Source organism: Ursus maritimus, unplaced genomic scaffold, assembly GCF_017311325.1.
Source record: "Ursus maritimus isolate PB19 unplaced genomic scaffold, ASM1731132v1 scaffold_5, whole genome shotgun sequence".
Taxonomy (NCBI): domain Eukaryota; kingdom Metazoa; phylum Chordata; class Mammalia; order Carnivora; family Ursidae; genus Ursus; species Ursus maritimus.
The window spans coordinates 38,906,726-38,934,692 of record NW_024426663.1 but is presented as its reverse complement, the minus strand read 5'-3'; the positions used below and the strand labels follow the sequence as shown (position 1 = coordinate 38,934,692).

Here is a 27,967-nt window from a genome sequence, read left to right as displayed (position 1 = left end):
TCTAAGATGAGGGAGCAGAGATGTTGGAGTGATGCAGTGGCTTACGTACATGCGAGGGACCAGAGGAAAGTCCATCTGTCCATCCGTCCCAGGTGCTTCTCTCTCCCTCCTTCTCCCTCCCCCCCAACCCCACCCCACTGCCGCCATCGTGAAGAGCTCTTCTCTGAAGGTTTTAGAATTTGTCAGTTTCCCATCATTCTAAGTCACTTAAATGAATGTTGAGCCTTGTGAATCCCTAACACCTGTTACACCAAATTTCGATTGCAGTAATGAGACAAGAGCAAGTGAACCAGTACAGCCACAGCAGCCATCTGACCTTAAAGCCAGAGAGCAACATCACCCAGGCTCAGCTCTGCCCAGAGTACCCGTTACCCTACTTCCATGTCCTTGACCTCCCTCTTAGAAATCTGCAACACTAGCCTCGTTATCAGAGACTCCTCTCTGATCTCAGCCAGGTCCAACTGAAGGCAGAGATGAGGGCTCCTACAGCAGAATGCCCTGTGGAAATGTTTGCCAGAGTAGTTCTCATTCCTTCCAGAGCCATCAGTCTCAGACTTTTCTCTTATAAAAACAAAATAAATTCAATATTTGCCTACTGGAAACTAGAGCTAGTACAATTAAGCACAGACTCTCGTCTCTCAATTGTCTCATAGAACAGACTGTTTGGGATTGCATTTCAAAAACTTACAGCTGATTTTTCTTTCTTTTTATCACTTTTACAGAGACATGCGAGAAATGAAAAATCTTTTGAGCAAACTCAGGGAAACTATGCCTTTACCGTTGAAAAATCAAGGTAAGTCTTGCCATTTCTCTTTGAGGCAAAGGATGTTTGTAACATGATCACCTTGGGACTTGTTTCTTGAGAAATTACAAATATGTTTTACACAAACAATAGAAGGCACTGAATATACATTCCTCTCTCTTCAAGAAGATACGGTAATGAAAATGGAGCCCCTCAGGCGAACACAGTGGCGTGGCGCTCTGAGGAGAGCCAAGATACACTCTGACCCTCAAACAGAGGCCTCCTCCACTGGCCCTGTCAGTCAAGAACATGTATTCACTGACAAGCAGTGAAAAGCACTAGACCAGGTGTGGCAAATACAAACAACTAAAGACTTGGCCCTTGCCTTTAAGAAGCAGGACATTAAGGAGGGCACGTGATGTAAGGAGCACTGAGTATTATATAAGACTGAGGAATCACTGACCTCCACCTTTGAAACCAATATTACATTTTATGTTAATGAATTGAATTTGAATTTTTAAAAAAATTTACAGCCCAGAGGAAGAGACTTAAGAAATTTCCAAAGGGGGCACTTGGGTGGCTCAATCCCTTAAGCACCTGACTCTTGATTTCAGCTCAGGTCAAGATTTCAGGGTTGTCAGGTGGAGCCCCGCCTCAGGCTCCGTGCTCAGGGTGGAGTCAGCTTGAAATTCTCTCTCCCTCTGCCCCTCACCCTGCGTGCAGCACGTGCACACGCACGTGTCCTCTCTCTCTCAATAAATATTTTTTTTAAAAATTAAGAAATTTCCAAAGAAAGACCTCTGTCATCTACATGTTTAGTTATCTAAAAGAAGTAATAATTAACATACTGAGACCTTACAGCGTGCCACTGTGATTCTGCACCCAGTTCCAAAGTGTGGGAGTGGTTTTCCACACCACCAAGAAATTCGTGGACACCACCACGGTGTCCTGCAATTTATCTGAATTCTGAGATGACCTGCAGGACAGCACCAGATCCCCTAAATAAAGGGCTACAAGACTGCCCTCCCCCACCACTTGAGATGTACAGACTGGAAGTTCCAAGGACCCCCTCCACGGGTTCGGTTAATTTGCTAAAGCGGCTCATAGAACTCAGAGAAGCATTTTACTTACTAGATCACCAGATGTCACAAAAGGATGTAACTCGGGAACAGCCAGATGTCAGATGCAAACATAGGGTCTGGGTAAGAACAAGCAGATTCCATCCCTCCCCCAGCACACCCTGCTTGCACATCTCCACGTGTTCACCAACCCGGAAGCTCTCCGAACCTGTCCTTTGTTGTTGTTTATGGAGGCTTCCTTACATAGGCGTGATTGATTGAATCACTGGCCATTGGTGATCGAACTCAATCTTCAGTTCTCTCTTCCCCAGAGGTTGGGGGTGGGACTGAAAGTTCCAAGCCTCTAATCACACATTTGGTTCTCCTAGCAACCAGCCCCCATCCTGAGGCGGTTTTTGAAAGTAACGTCATTAACATAACAGAAGACACCTTGGCGCTATCAGCCTTTAGGAAATTCCAAGGGTTTTAGGAGCTTTGAGCCAGGAATGAGGTGGAAGACCAAAGACATTCCTTATTATAAATCACAATATCACAACTACTATCCTAAATACTTCACATGTATTAACTATATTTGCTTATTTAATTCTCGTAATGTCTTTGAGGGAAATGCTATTAGTGTTTCCCAATTTACAGGAAACTGAGGCAAAGACAGGTTAACTAACTCAGCTTAGGTCACATAGACTGTAAGTAGAAAGGTTGGGACGTGATCCCAGGCAGTCTGTCTCCAGAGCTATCCTATGGGAATATACACCTGAACACAGAAATGGGGAGGTATTTTCACTAGAATGTAACTTCCATGAGGGAAGGGCCTCTACATGCTTCTGTTAACTATTATTGCATCTTCTGTACTCAGAGCAATGCCTAGAACATGGTAGAACGACACCCGGCATACACAATAAATGTTCGTTAGTCTGCGCCCAAATTTCACCCCCACCCCCACCCCAAGGTCTGATGATAGGTACGAAGGACCACCCTCAACACTCACTGAGCATGCGTAGCCAGAGCAGCCTGACCGGAAGCGTCAGCTTCAGAGAGCGCTACAGAGAGGGTGCGGAAAGGGTTTTGGAGTAAGAAAGAAACTCCTCTGGTTTCCGCTGATCAAAGCAGAGGGAGGACAGGGTGCTGCCTGGCTCTGAGAGGATTTGGCAGCCGAGCTGGAGAGACTGTTGGCTCGGGGAGCGGCGTGGCAGAAGGTGGAGAGGTGGAAGTGAGAACACCAGATGAAGAGGCCGAGACGTAGTGTGGCCCGCGCGGCATGGGATGGAGGCAGGGTGTCAGAAAATAAGACAAAGCAGGGGTGTGGAGCAGCAGTCAACTACCTCGAAGCACCCCTGCAGCGCCTGGGATCAGACTAACAGGCTTGAGCCCTGGCCGTAGTGCTGTAGAGACCTGGCCGTGGTTTCAGGAAGCAGACAGGGTGTAGTGATGAGAGGGCGCTCCGGCCACAGCCTGGAAGACTGTTGCTAGAAATGCGCATGGTGGTGGGGACTGGGGACTTCGGATGAAGGCGATCCTTGGGTTCGAATGCTGGCTCTGCTACTTACCAACCTTGTGTCCCGGAGTAATCCGTTCAGCTTCCAAAGATTTCAATTTCCTCATCCCTGAAGAGGAGATAAGAGCATTACTTACTTCAGAGGGCTCTTGGGGGGTTTAAATGAAGCACCGCAGGTCTTGTGTCTGCTCCCGACCTTGCCGAGAACAGACACTGGACAGATGCTTTATTGTGATGACTGTTGCTGGTATGGGTATTCTTTACCAGCCGGCCCAGCCAGCCTAGCTCAGGAGAATGCCCCATCATCGTCCAACAGAACAGCCCCGGCTTCCGCTCGTTGATCTGGAGCCCGCAGTACGGACGGAACATTGGTCCCTGGGACTTTGGAGTTGGAGTTCATGTCTGAAACTGTTCTCAGTTTCTTTATCTGTTTGGCAAGGTCCCCCATCAGGAGCATGGAGGCCTCTCGCTGTACCTCATCGTCAGCTGCCCAGGAGCACGCCTGCCAGGGCCCGCAGAGTGAATGGCACGTGTGCCGTCTAGTTTCTAGTCTAAATCAAACCATCCAAAACGTCCCCTCCACGTTTCATGAAAATACATCCAATGGTTCTGGAAACATGCACTAATGGAAAAACAGAAACTTCAGTTTATTTTCTTGGGACATTTTTATAATCATAAAGGGTAGAACTATTTTGTGTGACTTTGTATTCCTCTTATAACCAGAAAAAAGTAGGATTTTAAATACATTTTCAAAATATAATAATAGTAATAAATGATTGATACGGTGAGTAAAAACATGAGTGAAAAGGGAATAATCCAAATAACTGATACTCGGGATTTAAACCCTATATCTGTGTAGAGCAAGAAAAGGAAAAAGCTAGGAGATTCAAGGACCTGTTCGGGAGGGAATGAGGCAGTAGGATTTTGAATAATAATAAAACAAATTGAGGTGAAGGCTTCGATTCAGATAAATTCAGGTTTCTTCAGTTAGGGGGAAAATGGGACCCTCAGCATGAGATGCCACATCTCGGTTCTTTGTGGGTTTCATGGGGATCATAGCATGATGTCTCTAGGAGCTGACCAGTGAAGACAGTGGGATGTGAATCTGAACCGGAGAGTCTGAGAAAGCCTGAGGGAAGGAGAGCAGGTCTCTCGGGTCCTACAGAGAACATTTTTTAGGGATTGCATATGGCACCATTTTAATGAACAAATCAGCCAGATTGCTCTGTTTGACTCTGTATACCAAGCTAGACCATAAGAGCTTTCCCATGACCTTCCTGGAATTCTTTTGCAGCTGATCTGTTTATTCTATGGGTGTTGGTGAACATATCCAAGAAATGGTGTGGGGTGAAATGTGGAAAAATATATCCCAGTTCTTTTCTCTAGGACCTTATTGTCAAAACATCTTTGTAACTGGATGAAAACCATTATAGAAAGCCATCTGGTTTTTTTCTGGCTTCTTACTTCCTTTCTCTTTTTATTCCATTTACATGTGTTTTGAAGCAGAGAGGGAAAAAAGGGGAAAGATACCACGCCTGGTTCCCTTTGTTCCTACCTCAAACCCTGACCAAGTGAAAATCCTGCCAGGCGGGCACTGGGGGAACCGCCCCTGGAAGCGCTTAGATGCGTGTGTTCTCCAGGCTCCACCCTAGTCCTCACCTCAGAAACTTCCATGTTTATTTTAGCATTTAAAGATTCAGCCGTATCTTCCCCCCTTCCTACCACAATCAAAACTGGACTCAACAACAGTTTGTTGTACAGTGATTTTCAGTGACAAATAAAGGAAGGGAGCCAAGAGCAGGAATTTTAATGCTTAGGAATTATGGCCTCGTTTGAGACAGTGCCTTTTCTTCCTCATCCTTCCAGTTTAAGGCTGGAGACAAAGAGAGGCACGAAAGAAAAGCGAGCTGCCCTCTTTCTACGGCAGCCCCTCAGCAGGCTCCTGACCATGTCCAGGTCTCCTGGCTCTCAGCCCACTGTTCTTTCCACTGCTTCAGCGCCTCTCCTGTCCTACATTCTGGGTCACTGGCAGTGCTGTAGGGAGCTTCATTAATTATGATAGTCTTGCTGTGTCAAATGGATTACAAATGGAACCACCTGTGGAGAGCCTGCAAGGTTACTGACAAAGGCTAAAAGGAGACTGGAAAGTGAAGGGCAAGCATCTTCTAAACGTGTGTTGTAATCAAACAAAACAAGTTGGCAGAAATAAATTAAGCCTGAAAGACAGTTTCACCTTTTCCAGAATTCTGACTTAATGAATGCTGTGGGGTGTGTTTGTATGTTCACTCTTGCCTAGAATTCGTTGATACCAGGCATTAGAATCAGTCTGAGGTGGATCCATAGGGAATTGAATCTGTTCTAGAACAGGTCCCCCTCCTGGGGACAGTGCTACTCCAGACTAAAGTGGATCTAGGAACAGTTCCCCCAGATTCATACTCTCAGTGCACTCCAGTCTGGAGCCCCCATATCCACTCAAGCCATGTCATGCAGCAGTGTTTGATATCTGGCTGAAGAACAGAAGGCAGTTATGCCCCCCGGTAGCCTAGAGATGATCTTTTAGGTCCTTTCGCCAGGGCCTCCTATAAAGACTTCGTGTGCTTCAGTCTGGTGTTACTCTGAACATTACTCTGGGTGGTTTTTACTCCGGCAGCCCCATATTCTCTATAATCTCTGCAACTTTCCATCCAGGATTCAGTATGCCATATGTACTTCCTCTCTCTCCTCCAATTAATTCACACCTCACTGATCACACATCACTTTCTTAATGCATTAGTCTATGTTCAGCCCCTACTCACAAATGTTACATTCCTACTCATCGTCTACTAGAGGAAGAACAGACATTTTACCCTAGCATCTGGTGTCCCTGCCATCCTCTAACATGTGATGGTAACCTATAATGTGCCAAGTTCTGTGTCAGGGGCTGAGAAGATCTTTCCCTCTAGAGGTTCTCTATCTCAACAGAACAGGCTGGATGAGAATCACCTGGAAAGCCTTCCCAAATGACAGGCTTCCCCTCATAGAGATTGGGATCATGTTTTTGGGGTAGGGCATGTGAATTCTAGAAACAACTGACACACACACACACACACACACACACACACACACTCTATTGGACAAAAAAACTAGTGCTTAGAATGTAACAGGACCATAATAGCTAGACACAGGTCACTACAAGGGTATATTGGATTCTCACCTAGCCCAATGTGAGTTGCAAGGGTTGGGGTGTGGGATGGGGGAGAGGGTTGCTGGTATTGAGAATTGCTTTTTGGAAAGTGAGCTCAGATTTCTGAGGATGAATCAGAGTTAGTCAAAGAAAGAGATGGAAAAAAGAAAAGAAAAAAGAGGTGGAGGGAAAAAAGAGCATCTAGGCAAAAGATTCTGGATATTGAAGGTATATGAGGAGATGGGAGGACAGGGCATTTCGATGAACTACAAGCACTTCATTAGTTGGGAAAGTGGTTAGAAAACAGGCAAGGAAGACTAAAAAAGTAGGTGGGCCTATATCATTAAAATGCCTATAATTCATGTTAAGAGGTTGGGACTTTATCCTGAAGCCATTGGAGGGATTCAGTTAGGAGGCAGATGCAATAATCCAGGTGAGAAATGCTTAAGGTCTGACCTAAAGCCAGGAGGTCGGAGAAGAGGATATGAACAACTGGATGGGCTACATGAGAGAAAAGGCAGAAACAAGGATGAAACCCAGGTTCCAAGTTGGAGAGCAGGGTGAATGCTGGTGTCTGTTCACTAAGTCAGAGAGAACAGAGGAGGAGCAGTAGAGATAGAAGACGATTGAAGTTGTGGAGATGGAGGAGCTCCAGGAATGATACTCGGTGGTAAACAGCAGGTCGTATGCTGAGGTGAGACGTGTGAGCTGGGAGGCTGGAAATACATATTTAACCATCATCGGCATCATGGTAATTGAAGCCTTCAGAATGGTTGACACCACCCAAGGAGAGTGTGCATACAGCAGAGCCTGGAATACCACAGTTTAAGTTTTGAGGGGAAAGAACTGAAGTTTACAAAGGGGACTGAGAAGAAAATCAGAAAAACATTATGAAATAAATCAAAGAAAGTTGCAAGCTAATCTTGGAGGCACTGGCATTTGTCTAAGAAGGGAGGACTTTTCTGGAAAAAGGAATGGCATGCGTAAAGCCAGAGAGGCAAGAGAAGGCACAGTCCTATTTAGGGAATTCTATGTATTTCTGTTTTGTACTATTCCCTCCTTCATGCACCTTTCAGTCCACCCTTCATTCTGGACTGGACTGTTTACTTGGACCCAAATTCAAGTTGCCTCTGACCTCCATGACTTTGTTCACACTGTTCTCTCCATCCTGAGAGCCCCTCTCCTCCTTCATCAAATGTACAAGTTCTCCTCATCCCTTGTGACCTAGCATGAATACCAAGACCTCCATGATTTTCCACAATTATCTTCTTCCTTCTCCACTTGGGAGTAATTCCCCTCTTTGGAATTCTCATAGCATTGTATCTGTATCTCTCTTATGGCATTTTAATGAAGCTTCCTAGTTACTCAAGCAAACATTCTTGAGACCAAAACCACCTTTGTATTAGGATCCATCAAGTATCATCGCTGGCACCCAACATGGAGCCTGCACTTAGCAGGCCTTTGATTAATGCAGGGCTTCTCAGAGTGCAGCCTCAGGACCAGCAACATCAACATTTCTGGGAACTTGTAAGCAATCTAAATACTCCGGCCCCACTCCAGACCTATTGATTCAGAAACTCCAGAGGGAGGGCCAGCGATCTGTACTTTAACACGCCCTCAGATGATGTTCAATGCAGCTAATGTTTGAGAACCACTGGGTTAGCTGAAGGTCTCTTTTTTTTTTTTTTCTGGAAGAGAAATTTGCAACTACAGTTACATTCTCCTGATTCTGAGAACATAGCACTTCTCCTGATTCTGAGAACATAGCTTGAAATTGAAATGCTCAGTTGATTATTTGAAAACTTCTTACTTTTATGTCCTTCTGTTTCTTAACATATCATCCATATAAGAAATCTTGTATTAGCAAAAGAAATTTGAGCAACAGACAAATGGTCTCATTGTGCCTTAGGGGATTCTGGTATCCTTGGCTTCAGTAGTATCCAGGAATTAAGCTTCAAATGACCAAGATTTGAACTTGCTGATGGCTGAATTGTGTATTCTCCTTTCCTTTCGCTTTCTCCTCTGCTTTCCTCCCTCCCTTTTCCTTTCTCCACTTTTCATTTTCACATCTAAAACTGTCCTTGGTTACAGCTGTCTCAGAGCATGCACTTCAGAGAAAAGATGCTATAAAAGTCTCAAACGTTCACCATAAAAATCAAAGGTTCCCCAGCAAGGTCAGGTGGATTAGCCCAGAAAGCTGAGAACGAGTCGGGGAAACATTCCATTTTGTTCACAGTCTTTTGGCAGCCCAAAATTTCAGAGACAGGATTTCAATCAATGTGGAAAGACATCTTTCCTTGGAGTTGAATTCACTCCAAACCATTCCAGGCATACTCACTGCTGGTGAATTTCAGCATTTACTGCTGGTGTCAGCTTCCTAGGGTGTAGAAAGCTGCTCTGAATTTCTGCCAAGAATTTTTGAGCTTTTGTGTCACCTCAACCCTAGGTGATGATCAGACAAGCTCTGGGCTAGGCGAAGGTGTCACAAATGCTCAACAGAGATGCCCCAAACCAGCAGTCATCCTTAATAGGCAGCCCGTCATTTGCTTAACATCTGAGCACCTTCTCATCGATTCTAACACTTCCTATTCATGTGACGGCTGTGTGCGTGCGTGTGTGTGTGTGTGTGTGTGTGTCTGTGTGTGTAGCACTCAAGTGAATGTATATGTGTATATCTACTTAGCTATACATAGATAGGTAGATATGAAAAGAAGGCTGAGTGAGGAGAATTTCAATAGCACAAAAGGTTTTTTGATTCACTGTAATGAATGCACAGATATGAGTCAGTCTTGATACAAATCCCATAATAACTGCGTATAATACCTGTGTGCTTTTCATACGTAAAAAAAGAGAACATGGGAGCACACATCCCACAAGAGCATACACATACCACAGCATACACATATACGGTTTCTTTGTAAATACAAATTGTAGGAGACATGTCCTCACGCAGTGGGAACAATACACATCAGCATTGCATTTTACAATATATAAATACCCATTGGGTCATTCCCCAAATCTCTTAAATGTTTGGAGAAAGGGAAGGATATATGGACATTCAGGAAACAGACCTTCCAAATCTTCAATGGAAATAGAGAGATTTTTCCTCCCTATAAATATCACCACCGTTTTTGTGATTCTGTTCAAGGAACCACCGAATTCCTGGGGAACTTGTGTTTCGGGAAGTACAGTCAGTATCCCAAGAAATACCAAAAGATGAAATTCTTTACTCTTCAGAGTCTGCTCTTGGCCATATCCAGTTAGGTTAAGTTCATTCGTCATTTGGCGGTTAGTAAGGGTCCTAAAACCGATGAGAAAGTGAGTTATCATTTCTTCCTGTTCCAAACAGACCATGATTCATCTCTGAGAGATTCTCCTGAGAAATGAGGCTCCCATATAGTGTTTGACTTTGCTTTCTGAATCTTAACTATTTGGGGCAAGTTTAAGTATAAAACAGAGAGGTCCTATTTTTAGTCTCAAAAATGTTGACATCCAGAGTATAGTGAAAAGCTTTTCACCACAGGAAGGACAAAGAGCATCCTCTTTTTCTGCACATTCACGGGATATGAATCTTAAGAGCGAGTACTAGTCTGTGAGACCGGGAGAGTGCACTGTGTTTGATTAATTTGATGTGCTCGGCCGGGGCGCCTGCTTTCTTCCCCGGCTCTGACTTGCTACTCTGGTTCTATCTAAATGTATAGCACAGGGCACCATTCCAAGGAACACTGTCCACTTGGTGAGTGAGGCTAATTTACAAATAAGTATGACACATGGCAGCCTTTGGGGAAGGCGAGGAAAAGCCCAGACACTTGGGTGACGCAAATGACGTAAGAGGACTGGGAAACCAGAATTTGTGTTTGTTCTTGATAGTTTACTGAGCTGTCTAGGCTCAGTAATCAAGAAAACCCACCCTCATCCACAAACTGGTTTTCTTGAAGTGGCGCACATCTCTCACTTTATCGCCCCTTCGTGCAATTCCTGATTCGGGGCTCTTTCCCAAGGTCCTATATCCACCAGGTTAGGATGGGGAAAGGAGGGAGCCCCTTAGCTCTGCTCTGGGCTGGCAAACGCCTAGGTGCGTAACAGTTATCAGAGCCAGCCAACTATTTTGTGGCCCCTCTCTCCAGTTTGATCATGACCTAGTACTCCCCCCGCCAAGTGGTAATTTCCAGATCATGTCTGTGTGGTCCCTCTTCCAGCCTCTGGGACCAGACTGCCGGTTCTGCTACAACAAGGCTTTTTCTATCCAACCTCTCTTTTGGGCTGCGCTATTTTTTTAAAACCCAGCTCCCTAAACTGAATTTGGTTTACTAGTTTATTTCTTCCTCTCCTTGTCATCGTGCTAAAAATTTTAACCCAAAACTTACAAATTCAACAGCTGGCAATCTTAGAATGCCCTTGTGTATAGAAATCTCTAGAAATCGCTAGGCAAAGACTCAACAAGGAACAGTTGAGAAACTTCTTCCTGAGGCATAAAGTAGGTAAGTGGAAGCAAGACAATGGTCCTCTGTAAAGGAAAATAGTTAATAGTAGCTGTATTTATTGAGCACTTCCTCTGTGCTAGGCACGTAGGACACCAGCCAAGCTTCCTGCTTCTCATAGATTATTTCCCATAATCTTTATCTACGGTAAGTATTATTAAACTCTATTTTACATACAGGAAAACTGAAGCTTCCAGTTACATGTTCAAAGTCACAGAGCTAGGAAATAGCAGAGGTGAGTTTAGAAAAGAGGCCGGCCTTACTCCAAAACAGGGGCTTTTTCTAAAAAGTTACACATCCCCCAACTGAAAGAGCGCCTCCAAGCAGCTTACATTTAATTCTAAGCCATGGTTCTCAACTGCAGGCTACGTGCCCACCCCCCCACCCCCATCACCACCCAAAAAAGAACATTCTGCCGCTATCTGGGGACGTTTTTGGTCGTCACAACTGGTGGCGCACTGTCACTGGCATCTAGTGAGTAGACAGGGCCAGGGAAGCTGCTAATACGCTACAGTGCTCGGGACAGCCCCAACAGCAAAGAATGATCTGGTCCCAAATGGCCAGTAGTGCTGAAGTCAAGAAACCTTGATTGAAAAGATGAGGGATTTTTAAAGCCAATTCATAAAACCCAGGTTATTTTGTCTGTAATTCACTCATATGTACATTCTGTCCCATCACAGATGACAGCAGCCTTCTAAATCTAACTCCCTACCCCCTGGTTAGAAGACGGAAGAGAAGGTTCTTTGGGCTGTGTTGTCTGGTCTCAAGCTAGGAAATTCCTCCTGGAAACCCACCATTGCGAAGACCTGAAAATATCGCAGAACCTGAGGACCTCCAGACAGCTGAACCACAACTACTGGGTTTTGACTATGTTTTCTAAGCTTCCTTATTACTTTTATTCGCCTCCCCCTGCCCTTTTAAATGATTTTACATTTGAAAGCAGCTGCTGTCAAGAGGGAGAAAAAAAAGATTCAAAAAGCAGGCTGTTTTTAAAAGGATTTTTAAAGCTGACATTGTGCATGTCTGCTCCAAACCATACCATGACAGATGCTAGAATTATGGTTTTTAAATTATTTAAAGGTTTTTTTAAATGTATTATACAGAGAAAAATTATTTCATGTATAATAGTATATCTTTAGCTCTTGCTGATCTCATGTGAACAATTTACCATATATGAAAGTCTCTAAACATAGAAATCTATCTAAAACTACAAAACTGTGTTCAAAAATCCAATCTATTAATATTATTAGAAATAATATTATAATCGAACATATACCACCTCACCTATTGCTTTGTCTGCACCCATTTACATTTAGTCTTCCATTCTGTCAGAATCCAAGAGCTTCTACATAAAGATATCTTAATTTATAATGCAACAAAAACCATATATGAAACGTATTTAAATTTTGTAAATACACAATAATCCTAATACCTTCGTACAATGCACATGGGCAACTAATTTCCTTTGATCCAATGGTGTCTTTTTCAGCTTCTTGGAGAATGAAGTAATCCAGTTAGAAAACGGTGTAGTAACATATACAATTACCCTCAAATGTAAAATTGAATATTATCACATTTTGTTCTAATTAAAATCTGAAGCATGATGTCTGCACATCAGCATAGTGTTAAATCTTATAGGGCATGCTGGAATTAGCTCAGATCGTAAAAATATTTAACATTTTACGTTAATAAAATCTTTTTAGTTAAGCTAAGCTTGTCTCATTTTAGATGACTATGCAGATATGACTTTTCCAATGTGTACTTGGTGTCTTGTCTTATGCTTAGAATCTTGAAAGCAGGACACATTAAGCAATACTATATTTTAGAAAGGAGGAAGCCACACGCTTTTTCTGCTCATAGCTCTGTTATGATCTTCCTCACGAAACCTGTAACATGGTACAAATTTTGTTGTATTTTCCCCTGTTCTTCCTTGGCCCGTTACCCAAACAGAATTTCCCTTGGGTTGAGAGATCAGGCCTTTGGACTTCTTCTCTTGCTTTCCAAAATCTTAGAAATCCTAAAGTCACACAAGAGGCACAGGTGTCTAGTCCAAAAAAGGATGAGCTAGATTCCTCTCAGTGGTTTATCCAAGATGCATCTTTAATCCCGACCCTGTACTTTCTCAGTACTTATGTACACAGGCATTTATATGTCCAATATTTTGACACAACAACTAAATATACTTAAGCTGTTAGCTTTAGTGAAGATGAAGGTAGCTGGATAGGAACTACTAGAATAAATCTTGTATTAGATTGACCTATATGAAACTGCTGATATTTGACTGTTTTGACCCACAAAAATGGCAATTTCATACGGTTCAACCTAGTATCTGATGTTGTGAAAATTATACTTGGAATTGTCTTCTAGCTTTTGTGATTGAAAACAAAAGGATGAGAGGATTGGGAGAGATCTCAAAAGGCTATGCAGTCTCTATTTAGATCATACTAGCTGGTTTTTGGCCTTATTCTTGGAGTCCAGAGTTGTGTTCCAATGAACTGGTAATTAACACATGGTTATAGGTACACCTGACCTCAGATAAAGAGGTATCCTTGGAAGTTACACGAGAAAATCACAACTTTCTTAATCAAATATTTGTAAAACAGTTGTTGGAATATGCTATTTAGAGACTCTTAGAATGAACATCCCCTTGCAAAGTAGGTACCCACGCCCAGATATATCTGGTCTGCAAACCCTGATTTCATAAAGCAGGTTTGACTAAAGTTTAATATCTTTTTTGAATATGGTTCATTTTTATCCCCTGTGGTTAATTCATTTAATCATTTAAGGTCCATTGTTTTAGAAATTATAAAATAGCCCAGTTGGGCCCGCTCTTGGCTCCCGTCTTTGCCCTCACCCACCTTTCCACTATACCGAACCCTTAGCTTCAATCTGGTTCCTATTAGTTCATGCCAAGTTATTAACCGATACGCCCAGCCTTGGTGTTCAGCACGTTCCTCTAAATGCTTGACCCGAATCACTTCTGCTTGGTTAACTTGTGCTCACTCTCGCCTTAGTCTCGGTATGAAAGGAATACTTACCTCCTGTGCCATTGTCCTTTGTACAACTGAAGACTGTTAATAAATTCAGGTCTCACCTCCAGGTCTGGGAGGGCTATAGTCGCTATTCATGGAGATGGGAATTTGTCTAATTCCCCAGCTAGGCTTTCCATAGCTAAGGTAAATAAATTCAGCCACCTTATCTTTTATTCATAGTGCCTGTTTCCCAGACTTTGATTGGTTTTGTAGTTCCTGTGGACACACTCCAAGATTTATAGGTCTCCTTTCACTAGCAGGTCCTAAAATTAAATTTAGTGCTCCGAGTCGTGATGACCTACACTGGCTCATAATGGCAATAGACAGCTCACCATCTCCCATTAGATATGCCAACGCATCTCTTCAGGAGCTGACCCCACTCTCCTCTCACCTACCAAAGGACTTTCTCAGGTGTCGTCCATGAGATAGAAGTCTACTGCCTCGGCCTCCTGCTGGTAATTCGCTTTCAGATTAGCAATAATACTGAGCTGATCTCTAGGGGTAAGGTGAGGACACTGAACCCATTCCGTTGCATGTACTCACATGCTGAAACTGGAAGAGGATGTCAACTTTTTCTGGCACACCCTCACCCATTTTACCACCATAATTTTAATAGCCCGTGTTGATTCATTTCTTTTCTTCAGATTACAGAGGCAATATATGTTCTTGGTGGGAAACCAGAAACATACCATCAAGTATAAAGAAAATAAAAGCCACCTGAATCCCACCACAATCATATTGCTTAAAATCACATTTCCAGGCTGTAAGTCAGTCAGTGGCTGGGGCCAAAGGCACTTGTAGGTAAAGTGCGGGCGATGCCCACAAGGCCGAGGTATCACTTTAAAGTATCTGCCCACCCATGTTTTGCACGCCTCCAGGAGCAGATCGACTGCAAACTTCTGGTTGAGCCATTGTTCAAGGGTGCAAAGAAGACTTTAGAAGTAGCACAGCCCTGATGCCTCCTCTAATGAAAGTTCTTAGGGAAATTCTAAAATCCTGCCGGATGAGTTTGTTCCTCGGTGCTCCTCTAACCGTTGGATACTTACTGTATGGCAATACTGCCACCTACCGAACGCTGAGCTTTAGAAAAAGAAGGGAAAATAAATGCAGAGAGCATAAAAGCATCTCATTTATTTTAGACAGCAAACAACGGGCCAGATTAACAATGTCCCATATGGAATTCAGATTCTGGAAGTCTCAAAGTTGAAAGGGTGGAGAATATCATCCAGACTAACTTCCCATGCCACACGCATACACCTAAGCACTGTGTATCATTTCTTTGTATTCTAGGACATCACCAAATGCAAAATGCTCAGCTTGCAGATAACTATAGACAGGATGAGAAAAACCAGGGATGTTATTGGCCCATAATAAATCATTATAATTAAATAGAAAGATCAGAAATAAACCCAAGAACACAGAAGAATTGAATGCATTATAAAGATGGTATTTCAAATCTGTGAAAAAAGTTAGATTACTAAATAATTTGGGATGACTGGTTGGCCATGTATGGGGGAAAATACTAGATCTATACCTCACAATTTCCGTCAAAATAAATTCTAGGTGAAGTTAAGATTTAGATGTTAAAGCACATAAGCATATAAAAGGACTAGCAGGCAATATTAACAAATATTTACGTAATTTTGCTATGGAAAAAAAAGCGTTTCTAAGCAGGACAACAAAGGAAGAAACCAAATAGAAAAAGATGGATAGATTTGACCAATTAAAAATACGGAACTCTTATACGGTAAAAAATAACAAACCAAATTAAGAGAAAACAAAATTTGAAATATATGCAACAAAGAGCATAGATCTCTAATATATATCAAGAGCAAACTCCATTACCCTTGGGAAGTTTCTATGATGTACAACCTTCCCAACCAAGTGTTCCCATTTCATTGTTTCCCCATTGCACTTTTCAAATTATTTTGAAAAGTTTGTCTGTTTATCTTCACTAAACTGAAAGTTCAAGAAAGCAGCAGCCATGTCTTTTTCGCTTACTGTTATATCCTCAATACTTAACACAGTGCTAGACACAAAGCAAATACTGAAAACATATTTATTGTGTGAGTGAATAATGAATGCATGAATAAATTACATTTTATCATCAAAAAGAATCAAACTTTCCAGTAGAAAATTGAGCCAAGGACACAAACTGGCAGTGTACCATAAATTAATGAACTAATAATAAATATGAAAATATTTAACTAGTAATCAAAAATGCAAATTATTACAATATATTCCTTTTTATGTATCAGAAAGACAAAGGGTATAAAGAATTATAGTTCCCAGGGACAGGACATATGGAAATGAACATTCTCTCACAGAGTCAACAAGGGTGTAAATTGATCTGATCTTTCTGGAAAATATTTGGGCAATATATTTTTTATGCCAAATACTTCCACTTTAGGGAAATTCTCCTCAACAAAAGCCAAGAAAAATGAACTAAGATACATTCATTCATTATTCAAAAAACATTTAAAAAAAGGATGTTTATAGGAGCATTATTTGGAGGAATGGAAAAAAATATAAGTAAGCCTACAATATAGGGTTGGTTTAATATGGTATATCCTTTCAATGGAAGACTGTGCACCAATTAAGAGTAAGCACTAAATGTATAGTCATGGAAATAAACAGCTATATTGTTAAATGAAAAAGGAAGTTACAGAAGAATATAGTATGTTTCCATTTAAAAAGTATACATATACATGTGTGCGTTACAGCATCCGAAAGGATATTTGCTAAAATGTTAACAGCATCTATCTCTGGGAGGTGAGATTTGGAGCAACTCTATTTTCTTTTTGCATATCTGTAATTTCTGGTTTTTCCACAATGAGCATGTAGTATCTGTATAATTTTTTCAGGGAATAAACAACAATGTTCACGATATATCTTAAATGAAAAAACACGTTATAAAACAGTATGTATAGTATGACACAATATTTGTAAAAAAGAAAATTATATATAAATATATCTATGTATGTATATATATGCATAAGAAGCTAGAAGGACATACACTAAAATGTTAATAGTAGTTATTTATGGGTAGTGGGATTATGGGTGATTATTTTTCTTTTTGCTTTTCTGTGTTTTCTAATTTTTCTACAATGAATATGTATTCCTTGTGTAATAAAAACTAATAATAAAAGTTTTAAAAAAATGAACAAGTGAGACATTGTGACCCCACTTGCTCTCATCCTGCCCACCAACCCCCTGGACTTAGTCCTCCTCGTCACTGTGTGGGCTGTGGGGATAGGGAGAGGAAACACCAGGCCCCCATCACTTTGGGAAGACAGAATAGCAAGCCAGACAAAGGGGATGTAGGGGGAAGAAGGGAAGAGAGAAAGAATGAATTAAGTGAAGGCAAAGTCACTAGTGGAAGGATTAAAGCAGGCTTTGGAAACATTTTCCCTGACAATAGCAGGGAGTCTCTAAATTTAACTCAGTTCTCCTGATAGCTGTGACCAACGGAAAAAAATAAAAACAAACCGAAAAAACACTAAGTTAAAGAAGCTTGTTTCCTGGTAAAAGGAATTCTATACATGTCTGGAGAGACATCCAGGAATTCAGTTCTGAGAGGAAGTTATCCTCAAGGTTTTCCAGGAGGTGAATGGATGCGGTCCGGCTGGTTGCCGAGGGCTGTACAGTAGAGCGGGGAGACACACAGGCTTTTGTCTGGCTCTCCGATGTGCCGCAAGCAAGTATACAACCATGGCTAGCAGTTCCCATCTCCATTCTCTCCTTCTTCCCTTTAGAAACACAGATGCCAAATTTTGGCAAGATGCTGGCCACCTCAATTAAAGACTCCATTCTCTCAGGCTCTCCTGGTTTGGGATGTGGTTACATAAGGGAATGTTGGCCACCAGGATCCAAGAAGAATCGTGTCATTTCCAAGTAACATCCCTAAAATAAGGAGCATACATTTCCATGCTCACCTTCTCTTCCCACCAAGCTGCAATGAGAACCTGTGAGTGGGAGCTGAGACAAGAGTCTTGGATCCAGAAGTGGACACCACATGATGACAGCAAAGTGCCTTAGCAGACCTGGTTCACCTATCTCCACACTGTGATCTGGTTAATTAATTAATTAATTAATAACTTCTATTTCATTTAAGGCATTAATAATGGGAATCTTAGTTCAGGAGAACCCACTCACTAAATTAATTAACTTCTGTAAGCTTCAGTTTCCTTAGGAAAGTGGAGATGATAATGTTAATACCACAGAAGGGTCAACCACATAACTGTTCAATGTTCAATTACTTGCTTAGAACCAAAGCTCTTTCGTGAGAAAAATCCGACCAATGAAACACTACATGATACAGAGTTGCAGAACAGTGGACAAAGAGGACTCTTTTAAATAAATAGTCTTTTTAAATCAAATGGTCAACTGATTTTCATAGGGAAAGCAATTAAACTTCACCTTTACCTCATTCCAAGTTGATTATTGATTTAAAGGCAAAAGGAAAGCAATAAAGCTTCCAGAAGATAATATAGGAAAATATCCTCCTGCCCACAGAGTTGTGAAATACTTCCTAACAGGACACAAACTACTCTGGACGACAGTTTGACATCACCTACTATCATAGCTCTTATGCGTACCTTGTGACCCCATACTTTCATTCCTAGGTAGCAACACGACAGATATGTACGCGTACACTCAAAGACAGGTAAAAGAATGCCCATGGTGGCATTATTTATAATAACCGAAACCCACTAACAATTCAAAGATCCATCTACAGAAGAATAGAAAAGTAAATTGTGCTATCTTGAGAACACCAAATACTACGAAGCAGCAAAAAAGAAATGAACTCCATTATAGCTATATCTAACCAGACGAAAGAACAAAACCATTAGAATGTTGAATGAATAAAAACTAGGTGTAAAAAAAACAAGTGCACATTGTCATTAGCAACCAACATTCACAGGGAGCGAGGGACGGATGCTGCGGCTCAGTTACCCACAGCTGGGCAGGGGCCACAGCGCCTCCTACAGTTCACCCCTGGCACTGCTCCGACCCACTTGCTTCTCACATTGATTCACTCCACCCAGGTGCAGCTTCTTCTGGATTCTGTTATCACAACTCACTCTACAAAAAGAGGGACAGTGGGATGAACCACAGCTTCCTCTTAACCCATGCTACATTCCCTCGGTGCTAGTCAGGCACTTCTGAGCCGCCTGGTAAAATGATCCAGACCCTCACCCCCAAGCGGTCTGAGACCCTGGTTACCCTGCGCTTAGTACACTGTAGCTGCTGTACTTGCCCATTTACAGGTAAGCCCGGGCCTACCAAGAGGTGGGTCGTATGAGTGCCAAACATAATCCTCTGTGCCCTCATCACACTGCAGTAACTCTCCCTGTGACGATGATCAGAGCTGATAACTCTGCCATTGTGGTAACTCTTACATTTGCCTACTCGTTTTCTGGCCTTAGGAATCTAAAGTCACCACGTAGCAGCGGTAGCTTAAAGCTTAGTGTGACTCTTATTTTCCCCCTCTACAACTCGGGACCTCTAGACACACAGATTCTAGACCCCTGGATGGAAAGCACAAATTCCTCAGTGGATCGCTACAGCCACTCTTACTCTCACCCCTTGATTTTTGGACCCATGACTTGAGCACCATAGACTGACCACAGATTGATGTAAGGAGTGGAGGGCATCGCGTAGGTTACACCGTGCCAAGGCTATAAGACATCCTCTCCTTTAAGAGGCCACGTCACCACTCCATCGGGGTGGCAGTTTCTGCTTGGTGGACGATGTGTAGGAACAGCGGATCCCACAGTCGTGTCTTCACTGATGCACGTGGTTTGCTAAGAAGTGGGGCCCTTGATCTTAGTCCATGTTATACAGCACCCCACGTCGGTAGGTCAGACACTTTTGGAGTCATGAACATCGGCGCTGGCGGAAGCACTGCAGACAACAATGGCAAACTCCTGTCCGGAAAGTACGGAAGTCCTGGTCAGGATGGACGTAGTCTCGACTTGTCACCAGCTGCCAGTTCGTTCTCCCGAAGGAATGGTATTATCTGGAGGGCACAGAGTCAGTCTCTATTGCCAAGAGGCTGTATATTCAACAGCAATTATAAATTTGTTTTCTTGGGCTTGCCCAGATAATCCAGGATAATTGTCCCATTTAAAGAGTCTTAACACAATCATACCTGCAAACTCCTTCTTGCCAAGTAACATATTTACAGGTTTTGGGGCTTAGGGTGTGGACATCTTTGGGGGCCCGTTATTCTGTCAACCACAAAGCCAGTGCTGTTGGACCCATTGACAGCTTCCGTTTCCGCCAGGAGCTGTTTGAATGTCTATCTTTCTCTGCGGCAGAAAATATGGCTTTGCTCTAGAATTCCAAGGGTCTGTGCTATGTTAGGGCTCTCTTATTGGAGTTTGCCAGAGGGTCCATCTATCCTTTGTCCTCTTATACCCAGATACCTCTAGTACCATGGCGTCTGCCAGATGATGTGACCCGAGGGATTACTTGTGCTAAAGCCTAAACCTGCTGCAGAGGCCCTTCGTGCTCTGGGACCAGCGTAAACCTAGTACTGCTATTATTGCCCAAAGGTAAGCCAGAACTTTACCCCACGTGTGGAATAGGCTGCAGCCCAAACCTAAAGAGGCTGCCCACACTTCATGTTTCTATCGTAGTGGGAGGAGATGCAAGGGACAAAAACTTGTTTTTGCTTTGGAGGACATGTTGCAGCATTTCCCAAATCACTCGACTCCTAGAAACTGCACTGGCGTGGCAGGCCCCTTCATCTCTGTAAAGGTTATCTCCCATCCTCTGGGGTTTGGGGCTCTTACCAAGGCTTTCAGAGTACTCGCCATTTCATGCTATGTCCAGGTAACATGATGTCATCAACTTGGTGGGCAAATGTGATGTTCTCTAGAAAGAACTCTCAGATCAATAGGATTGGACTATGCTGTTGTGAGCCCTGGTGAGGTCATCTAGGGGTACACAAGCCTGCTTCCAAAAGGTCATCTGACCACACAGAGTCATGCTAACCGCTCTGTACCAAAACACTGAATGATGAAAACAAATATTATACAATGGGGACACAGCGTGCTATAGACATGTGAGGTCTACTAGTGGTGGAGAAGTCTGGTTCCAAAAGGTCATCTGAGAGCGTGGAATGGGGCTATACCCATGCACACAGCTGCTAGGTAATAATATTATACAATAAGTACACAGAGTTCCATTTTCTGTGTTCTCATTGTTAGATAAAAGCCCATAACAATTTGATATAATTTTGAATAGTGTGTATGCATTTGCTGTTGATAAAACTCAGCCGGGGCTTTTAGGGAGCTCATCTCCACCTGCTCCCATAAAACCTCTGCTGGGAACACTTAAGGATAGTTAATGTGTTGCAGGGAAGATAAAAGTAACAACTCCTATGGGGGACCCACAGTGTCTAGAATCTTGATGCTCTTCCAAATTCTTATCTTGATCCTCTTTGAACTTCTTACAACTTTTTCTGTCCATAAAGCACAGTCACTGGAGATCTTTGGAATGTGTTAAAGCCTCATGACATATTCTCGAGGCTGTATGAACCTCTTCTAGTAAAGATACCACAATCGGCACAGCAGCTATTATGGGGCTTCTTGGATAAGCCCGTGGCCGTGCTCTTCATCCGCCATGATCCATCCAGTGTTTGAAGAAGCCAAACTGGTGATATGGTAAGAACCACCACCTGTGAATCTTCCATCATCTTTGATTTGTGATAATGTTTTTGGTTACTTACAATAGCTTTTTTTCTGTCTGTCCAAAAATCAATGTTGCTAACTACTGAGTATGTCCCTAAAATTGTATATTTAGAAACTAGAGAAAAGATTGCTGGATGGGTCCATGGGTACGGCTGACCCACGGTAAGGCAGATATGGGCCACGACTTCATTTATGACCTTACCTCCACCCATATTTCCCCTGACAAGTGCTGGGTCCCTAGCAGCAGTGTCAGCTCAGACCCTTGAAAGATCTAGGTATTTCTTTTTCCCATTGTTTGGTTATCTAGGTGAATGGATACAGGACCCTTTGCAGAAGGACTAGAAGCATCGCTACTGTATAAACTTGGCAAGTTTTGCAGGGTTTGTCTTAAAATCTATGCAGATCCTCCTTCCATAGATGGGTTTGGGTGCGGCTGTCTCAGGTCTGGAAACTAAACGAGTATCACTTTCCTTTGGGGGAGGCTACGTCAGTCTTCTACTTGTCTATTCTTGATGTCTTCAAATTATACATATATATATATTTTTATATATTATATATAAAGTATATATATATAAAGTATACTTATTAAAGTGTATATATATATATATATATACTTTACTTATATAAGTATATATATATAAAGTAATACCCTGCCCACTTGTCTTACCCCTAGGAACACCATGATCACCATTATTGACCATCACCAAAGATCCCTGCAAGTCAGCCTCTCTTGCGCCGTTCTGTGCCCATGACAGCAATTATGCCCACCTTGCTTATGACGGTTATGTGCTCTCATCTAGCTTTCTCCAATCCAGGATCCTACCCATTGCTATGAGCGGCCCTGCTCAAGAACAGCAACTAACTACCAGCCTGGCCTATAAAGGAAGGACACTACTGAGCCCCTTATTGATGCTGTCGTTCCCCTCATTAGCACATTCCTTATAGCCTTGGAAAATAAAGGGTCCGTGGGTCCTCCCAAAGAACAGAGTCAGCTGGTGGATTTTCCAGTCTCATAGGGCGTCTATTTCAGTAAATTCTGTCCTCTCTACTGCGCCAGGAGAGTTTTGGTGTCTCAACCTTATTTGATGAAGCCCATCATTTTTTTTCAAGCTTCCAAGGGCCTTAACCGCAGCACATTTACACCACCTTCCAAAGCCCTTTACCAGAGTGTTAAATCCCACCTCACGAAAGAGCGTCTTCGTGTTCATCTTTTACATTCTGTCACCCCTGAGCCACCACGTTTTGGACCCACTCCTGGGCATGCTCTCCTGGGTTCTGCTGGCACACGCGAGCCAGCACCTTTGACGTACAAGCCATCACCCCCCTTCCTAAGCCCAGCACGTGCCTGTTGAACAGCTGATCCTCATTATTGATTTTTCAACCAGAAAAGGAAATGAAGGCAGATCTTGAGAAAAACTAGCATTGTCTCGTAAGGCCCCTATCTCATCTGAAGGGTCTGCACTGTCTTATAAAAAGGCGAACAAGGACTCTATCTTCTATAAGGTAAAATGGGCCATGTCTGCAGGCCCAGAGGGTTCGGGACAACCTAGGGATTTAAGATGCTCACATGAAAATACTCAGAAGTTCCCTTTCCAGATCTCCATCTCTATCAGGGCCTTAACTCTGATACTGAGAATTCAGCCTGCTCTGAAAGGCTGCCACTCTTACCATTAAGTCTATCTGGTTTTCAGGGATGTCTGCCCTCCAGCTACAGGAGATGACAGCCTCTGTAAATTCTTCCCCAAAGGCCCACTGACTCTCACACTTGGCTTAAAATTGTTGAGTGATATCCCTGAGCCTGTCATTTTCTCTCATCAATGACCACCCAATTCCACAGCCCCCCTAACTGCTAGCTGTCCCATGTAGAAACATCACACATGAGCCAGTGCCTCCCCTCCCACCTGTAGGGTAGAGCAGGGCCAGCATTCATGCTACCCCAAATGTTCAGAACCCCAGCTGTGACACCTGATCCAGGCTTGCTCCTTCCCCCTCCTTCAGCAGCCCACTGTACTTAAAGCTTTCCTGATTCTCCTCCCTCAAATCAGAAAGTACGTCTCCTGTGTTGGACTTTCTCGCAGATTTGAAAGGGATTTCTACATACCCGTGGGTTTCTAGAACACTGGTGCAATTGCATACTTCAAACCGTGATCAAGTAGATATTTTACCTTTGCTGCGTAGTGCTAGGGTGAGTCTGTTACTGAGCTGAGATTATATGACTTATTGTAGAGCAGGAAACCATCTTCGAATAAGAGGTAAGAGGCCTAGAAAACATCACGCTCGAGTCAAAGAAAGACTGTATGCTTACTGAATACACAGTAGCTGTGCTTCATGGATATATAACAGAATATAGTTATGGAAGTGACCAGTTCTACCAAAAAGTGGCATACTGATGATTAAGGGCAACTTGATAAGTTGTTCAAAACCTATTCTGCCAAAAAATCCTAATGCTAAAACCTGTGCTGTGCTCTTCATACATTTACCCTAAAATGAAGCCATTAGTCAACAGATACCACTCATAGTCAGTTTAACTACTACGTTCTTAACCACAAACAGACAAACAAGGTTCATTGGACATAGGGAATAGTCTATAACTTGAAAGAGAAAGGTGATCATCAAACAAATAAACACATTGACAGTGGGGGGGGGGCGCCTGGGTGGCTCAGTCCACTGAGCATCTGACTCTGGATTTCAGCTCAGGTCATGATCTCAGGATCGTGAGATCAAACCCTGCACTGGGCTCGTGCACTCTTCCTGCCCCTCCCACCCCTGTTTACCCTTCCCCTCCCCCTGCGCATGCTCACTCTTTTAAATAAATAAACAAATAAATAAATATTAAAAGAAAAAAAAAACATTGACACTGGAGAAAACACAGATAGTGCTAATTATACTCAAATAAATTCAAAAAGATATTCCAGCCCCATCAAATAAGCACAGGATATTCGGAAAAAAGGAACAATGAAATAAGAGCTAATAAAAATTCCAATCCACTGCTGAAATAAAAATTCAAAAGAATTATTGAACAAAACACTAGCAAAACACAACAATATATAAAAGAGATAATTCAGCTAGACCAAGTGGGGATTGTCCCAGGAATACATGACTTGTTCATTGTTTAAGAACCAATGTTATTTCCCATATCAAGAAACCAAAGAACGAAAACCACGTGAAAATCTCAATAAATGGGGGACGGGAGGAAGCGTGTGATAAAATTCAACATCAACTCATGATTTAAAAAAAAAACAAAACAATTCTCAGCAAACTAGGAATTAAGCAACACTTCCACAAAAGGGACATAACGGACATCTACAAAAAGCCACAGCTAACATTATACTTAATGAGGAAAGACTAAGTGTTTTTGCCTGAAAAAGAGAAACAGGTAAGCACATCTACTCTTACCGTTCCTGTCCATATTGTACTGAAGTTACAATACAAAAGAGAAAATAACAAATGTCGGCTAGCACGTGAAGAAACTGGAACACCAAGACATTGCTGGCGGGAATGTAAAATGGTGGGAGCTGCTTTAGAAAACAGTCTGGCCATTCTTCAGAAAGTTAAACAGAGCTACCATATGACCCAACAATTTCACTCCCGGGTCTACACCCAACAGAAATGAAAACACACATCCACACAAAAATCTGTATACAAACAGTCACAGCAGCATTATTCACAATAGCCAAAAAGTAGGGGGGAAAAACAGCATCAATCATCTGATAAATGGATAAATAAAAGTTAGTACGGCCATACAATGAAATGTGACGTGGCAATCAAAAGGAATGAAGTACTGACTCAGGCTACAACATAGATGAGCCTCAAAAATATGCAAAGTGGAAGAACCCAGTCACAAAAGACCATATTCTGTATGCCTTCATTGATGTGAAACGTCCCGAACGGGCAAGTCTATGAGACACAAAGAATAGATTTCTAGCTGCCTAGGGTAAGGGGGCGGGAAGAGGGTTGAAAGGGAAATGGGGAATAACTGCTAATGGGTATGGGGTTTCTTTCGGAAGGGGGGATGGTAGAGGCATCCTTTCCCCAGGCATGGCTGGGCTCTGCTAACGCTTGGCTTCTGTGACTCTGGTTTTCCTAAGCTTAGACGGATGATTAAGCTCACTTATGACTGATACATCCTCCCTCATAAATGGTCATACCTTCAAGTGAGTCATAACTGAGTCTGGCCAACCTGGGAACAATTCTGCTCTTTAAGGTGACACTATATTTCTGTGCTATAATTTATTTAGGAGCTAATACCATAGTTTAAGTCTTCGAGAACAAGTTTACTTCCAAGTCCTTAGGGGACTTTTCCTCTTCACTTCCTTGTACCATTTACGAAGTGGCAATGGGGTAATATGCAATCATTCACTGAATTATTTTTTTAAAACAGAAGATGAATTTTCATAAGCCACAAAAATGACCTCTAAGGGAGGCAGCACGTTATAGTAGAGAGCCCTGGACTGTAAGTCAAGAGTTTCAGCCTCAGCTCCACCTGCTTCACGGTCTGACATGTTGCTGACCTCTGTCCATCACCCGTCAGCCCTATAGAGATAATAATATCGGACCTGCTGATCTCCAGAACTATTATAAAAGGCCTGTAAGTGGTAAAATTCTATACAAATTTAGCGGCCCAGTGATAGGAGAATTTCATCAGCTGGGAAAGCACTGCCATTCTACAGGATATTTTGGTAACTTCACCACATACTCTGTGCATACCACCCCTCACTGAGCACTGCCTGCTTTCAAGCAGCTCACCACACAAGAGACAGGCAAACCCTAAGAAGAAAACTATGTTGTTAGCAGTAAGTAAGCACATATATAGAATCAACTTGCCTAATGGGGGAAAGGAGCTACTTTGCAACTCTAAGCAGGAGTGTTGGATATTCTCCTTTTACCCCTCCAGATCTATCTCCATTCTTCTCCAACCCGCTCTGTGCCCCAAGAGGATGACCCAGGTGAATTCCAATCGATGGGCTCCCTTGGCCTTTGGCTTCCAAATGTGTTTTGCCAAAGGGGAGCTCTGGCAGGAGTGAGGAGGGAAGAAAAAAGATAATAAAGTCAGAGTGATGTATCACCCTGATTCTGTCCCTTCAGAATCCCAGTGGGCTGGCTGAATGTCTCAACTCCTCACAGAGGGCCCTTCCCATACAGCTCTCTCTCCAGGTTCTGCTCCACGGGGGTGGTAATTGTATCCCCACTGTTACAAGCCCTGGGGTCCCACACTATCTCTTGTGGTTTTCCTGTCCCTGTCCACACTTTATAAGTTCTTTTATTAAACTCTCCTCAAACCAACCATCTGTTTCCCACAGCTATACAGTCACCTTGTGTCTTTTATCCTACAGTTGATACAGACATGCTGACGCTCTCATACTCAAGGCAACAGAAAACATTCACTCCTTCCAACAAATATTCACTGAGAGACAACTTTGTCAGGCCTGAGGGAATACAGCAGTGAACAACATGAGTACATCCTCTCCCTCTATCCTCAGATGCTTGATTAGGGAAGGCTTCCTTGAAGAGATGACAATGAGGCAGAATTCAGGACAACATAAAAACCAGACATGAAAGATTTTTAGGAAGAAATTTCCAAGCAGAGAGCCAAACAGGAAAAATGATTTTCACACAAAAGAAGACTGACCTTTTGAGGGATGGATAGAAATCCATGTGGTTGGGGCGCCTCGGTGGATCAGCGGTTAAGCATCTGCCTTAGGCTCAGGGCGTGATCCCAGGGTCCTGGGATCAAGCCCCATGTGGGGCTCCTCCGCTGGGAGCCTGCTTCTTCCTCTCCCACTCCCCTTGTGTTCCCTCTCTCGCTGGCTGTCTCTCTCTGTCAAATAAATAAATAAAATCTTAAAAAAAAAAAAAGACATCCATGTGGCTATGAATTCATGGATATAAATCCATGAAGATTCATTGGCTGCTGTGCAAGAGCAAACTATACAGCAAAAGTGCAGAGAGACAAACGACAAGAGTGTAAAAATAGCTGAGGTAAGGGACAACGGTGGCCGGGATCAGGTTGGTGATGATGAGAGCTGGGGAGTAGTAATACTCAGAAAGTATGTCAGTTTGTTTGTGAATCGGATACAAAGTGAAGGGGAAAGGAACAGAGGATGCTGTGAAAAAATTTGGTCTCAGTAACTCGGGTACCATTTACTGAGTTGTAGAAGACTGGGTTGTTGTAGGTTTCTGCAGGTTCATATGGCCGCGGAGGAATAAGAATCTGTGTGTCTACTCAATGCCCAAATTAAGATGTGGAGGAGGCACCTGAGCATGAGCCCGGCTGTTAC

At 42.7% G+C, this 27,967-nt stretch overlaps 1 protein-coding gene and 1 long non-coding RNA gene across 2 annotated transcripts in view; one reads left to right on the top strand and one right to left on the bottom strand.

Annotated features, from left to right (window-relative positions):
• The window catches only part of LOC103663638 (regulator of G protein signaling 7 binding protein), a 100,068-nt gene extending 87,329 nt beyond the window's left edge, over window positions 1–12,739 (top strand). The window contains exons 5-6 of the mRNA XM_040622234.1: window positions 723–793; window positions 11,638–12,739. Of these exons, the coding sequence (XP_040478168.1) occupies window positions 723–793; window positions 11,638–11,729 (163 nt within the window). The 3' untranslated portion in view covers window positions 11,730–12,739. The remainder of the gene's footprint in view (window positions 1–722; window positions 794–11,637) is intronic.
• LOC103663639 overlaps window positions 1–27,418 on the bottom strand; it is a 45,465-nt gene extending 18,047 nt beyond the window's left edge. The window contains exons 1-2 of the long non-coding RNA XR_568830.2: window positions 27,319–27,418; window positions 3,366–3,422 (exon numbers count right to left, since the gene is read on the bottom strand). This is a non-coding gene — a long non-coding RNA (uncharacterized LOC103663639). The remainder of the gene's footprint in view (window positions 1–3,365; window positions 3,423–27,318) is intronic.
• Window positions 27,419–27,967: the final 549 nt, after the last annotated feature.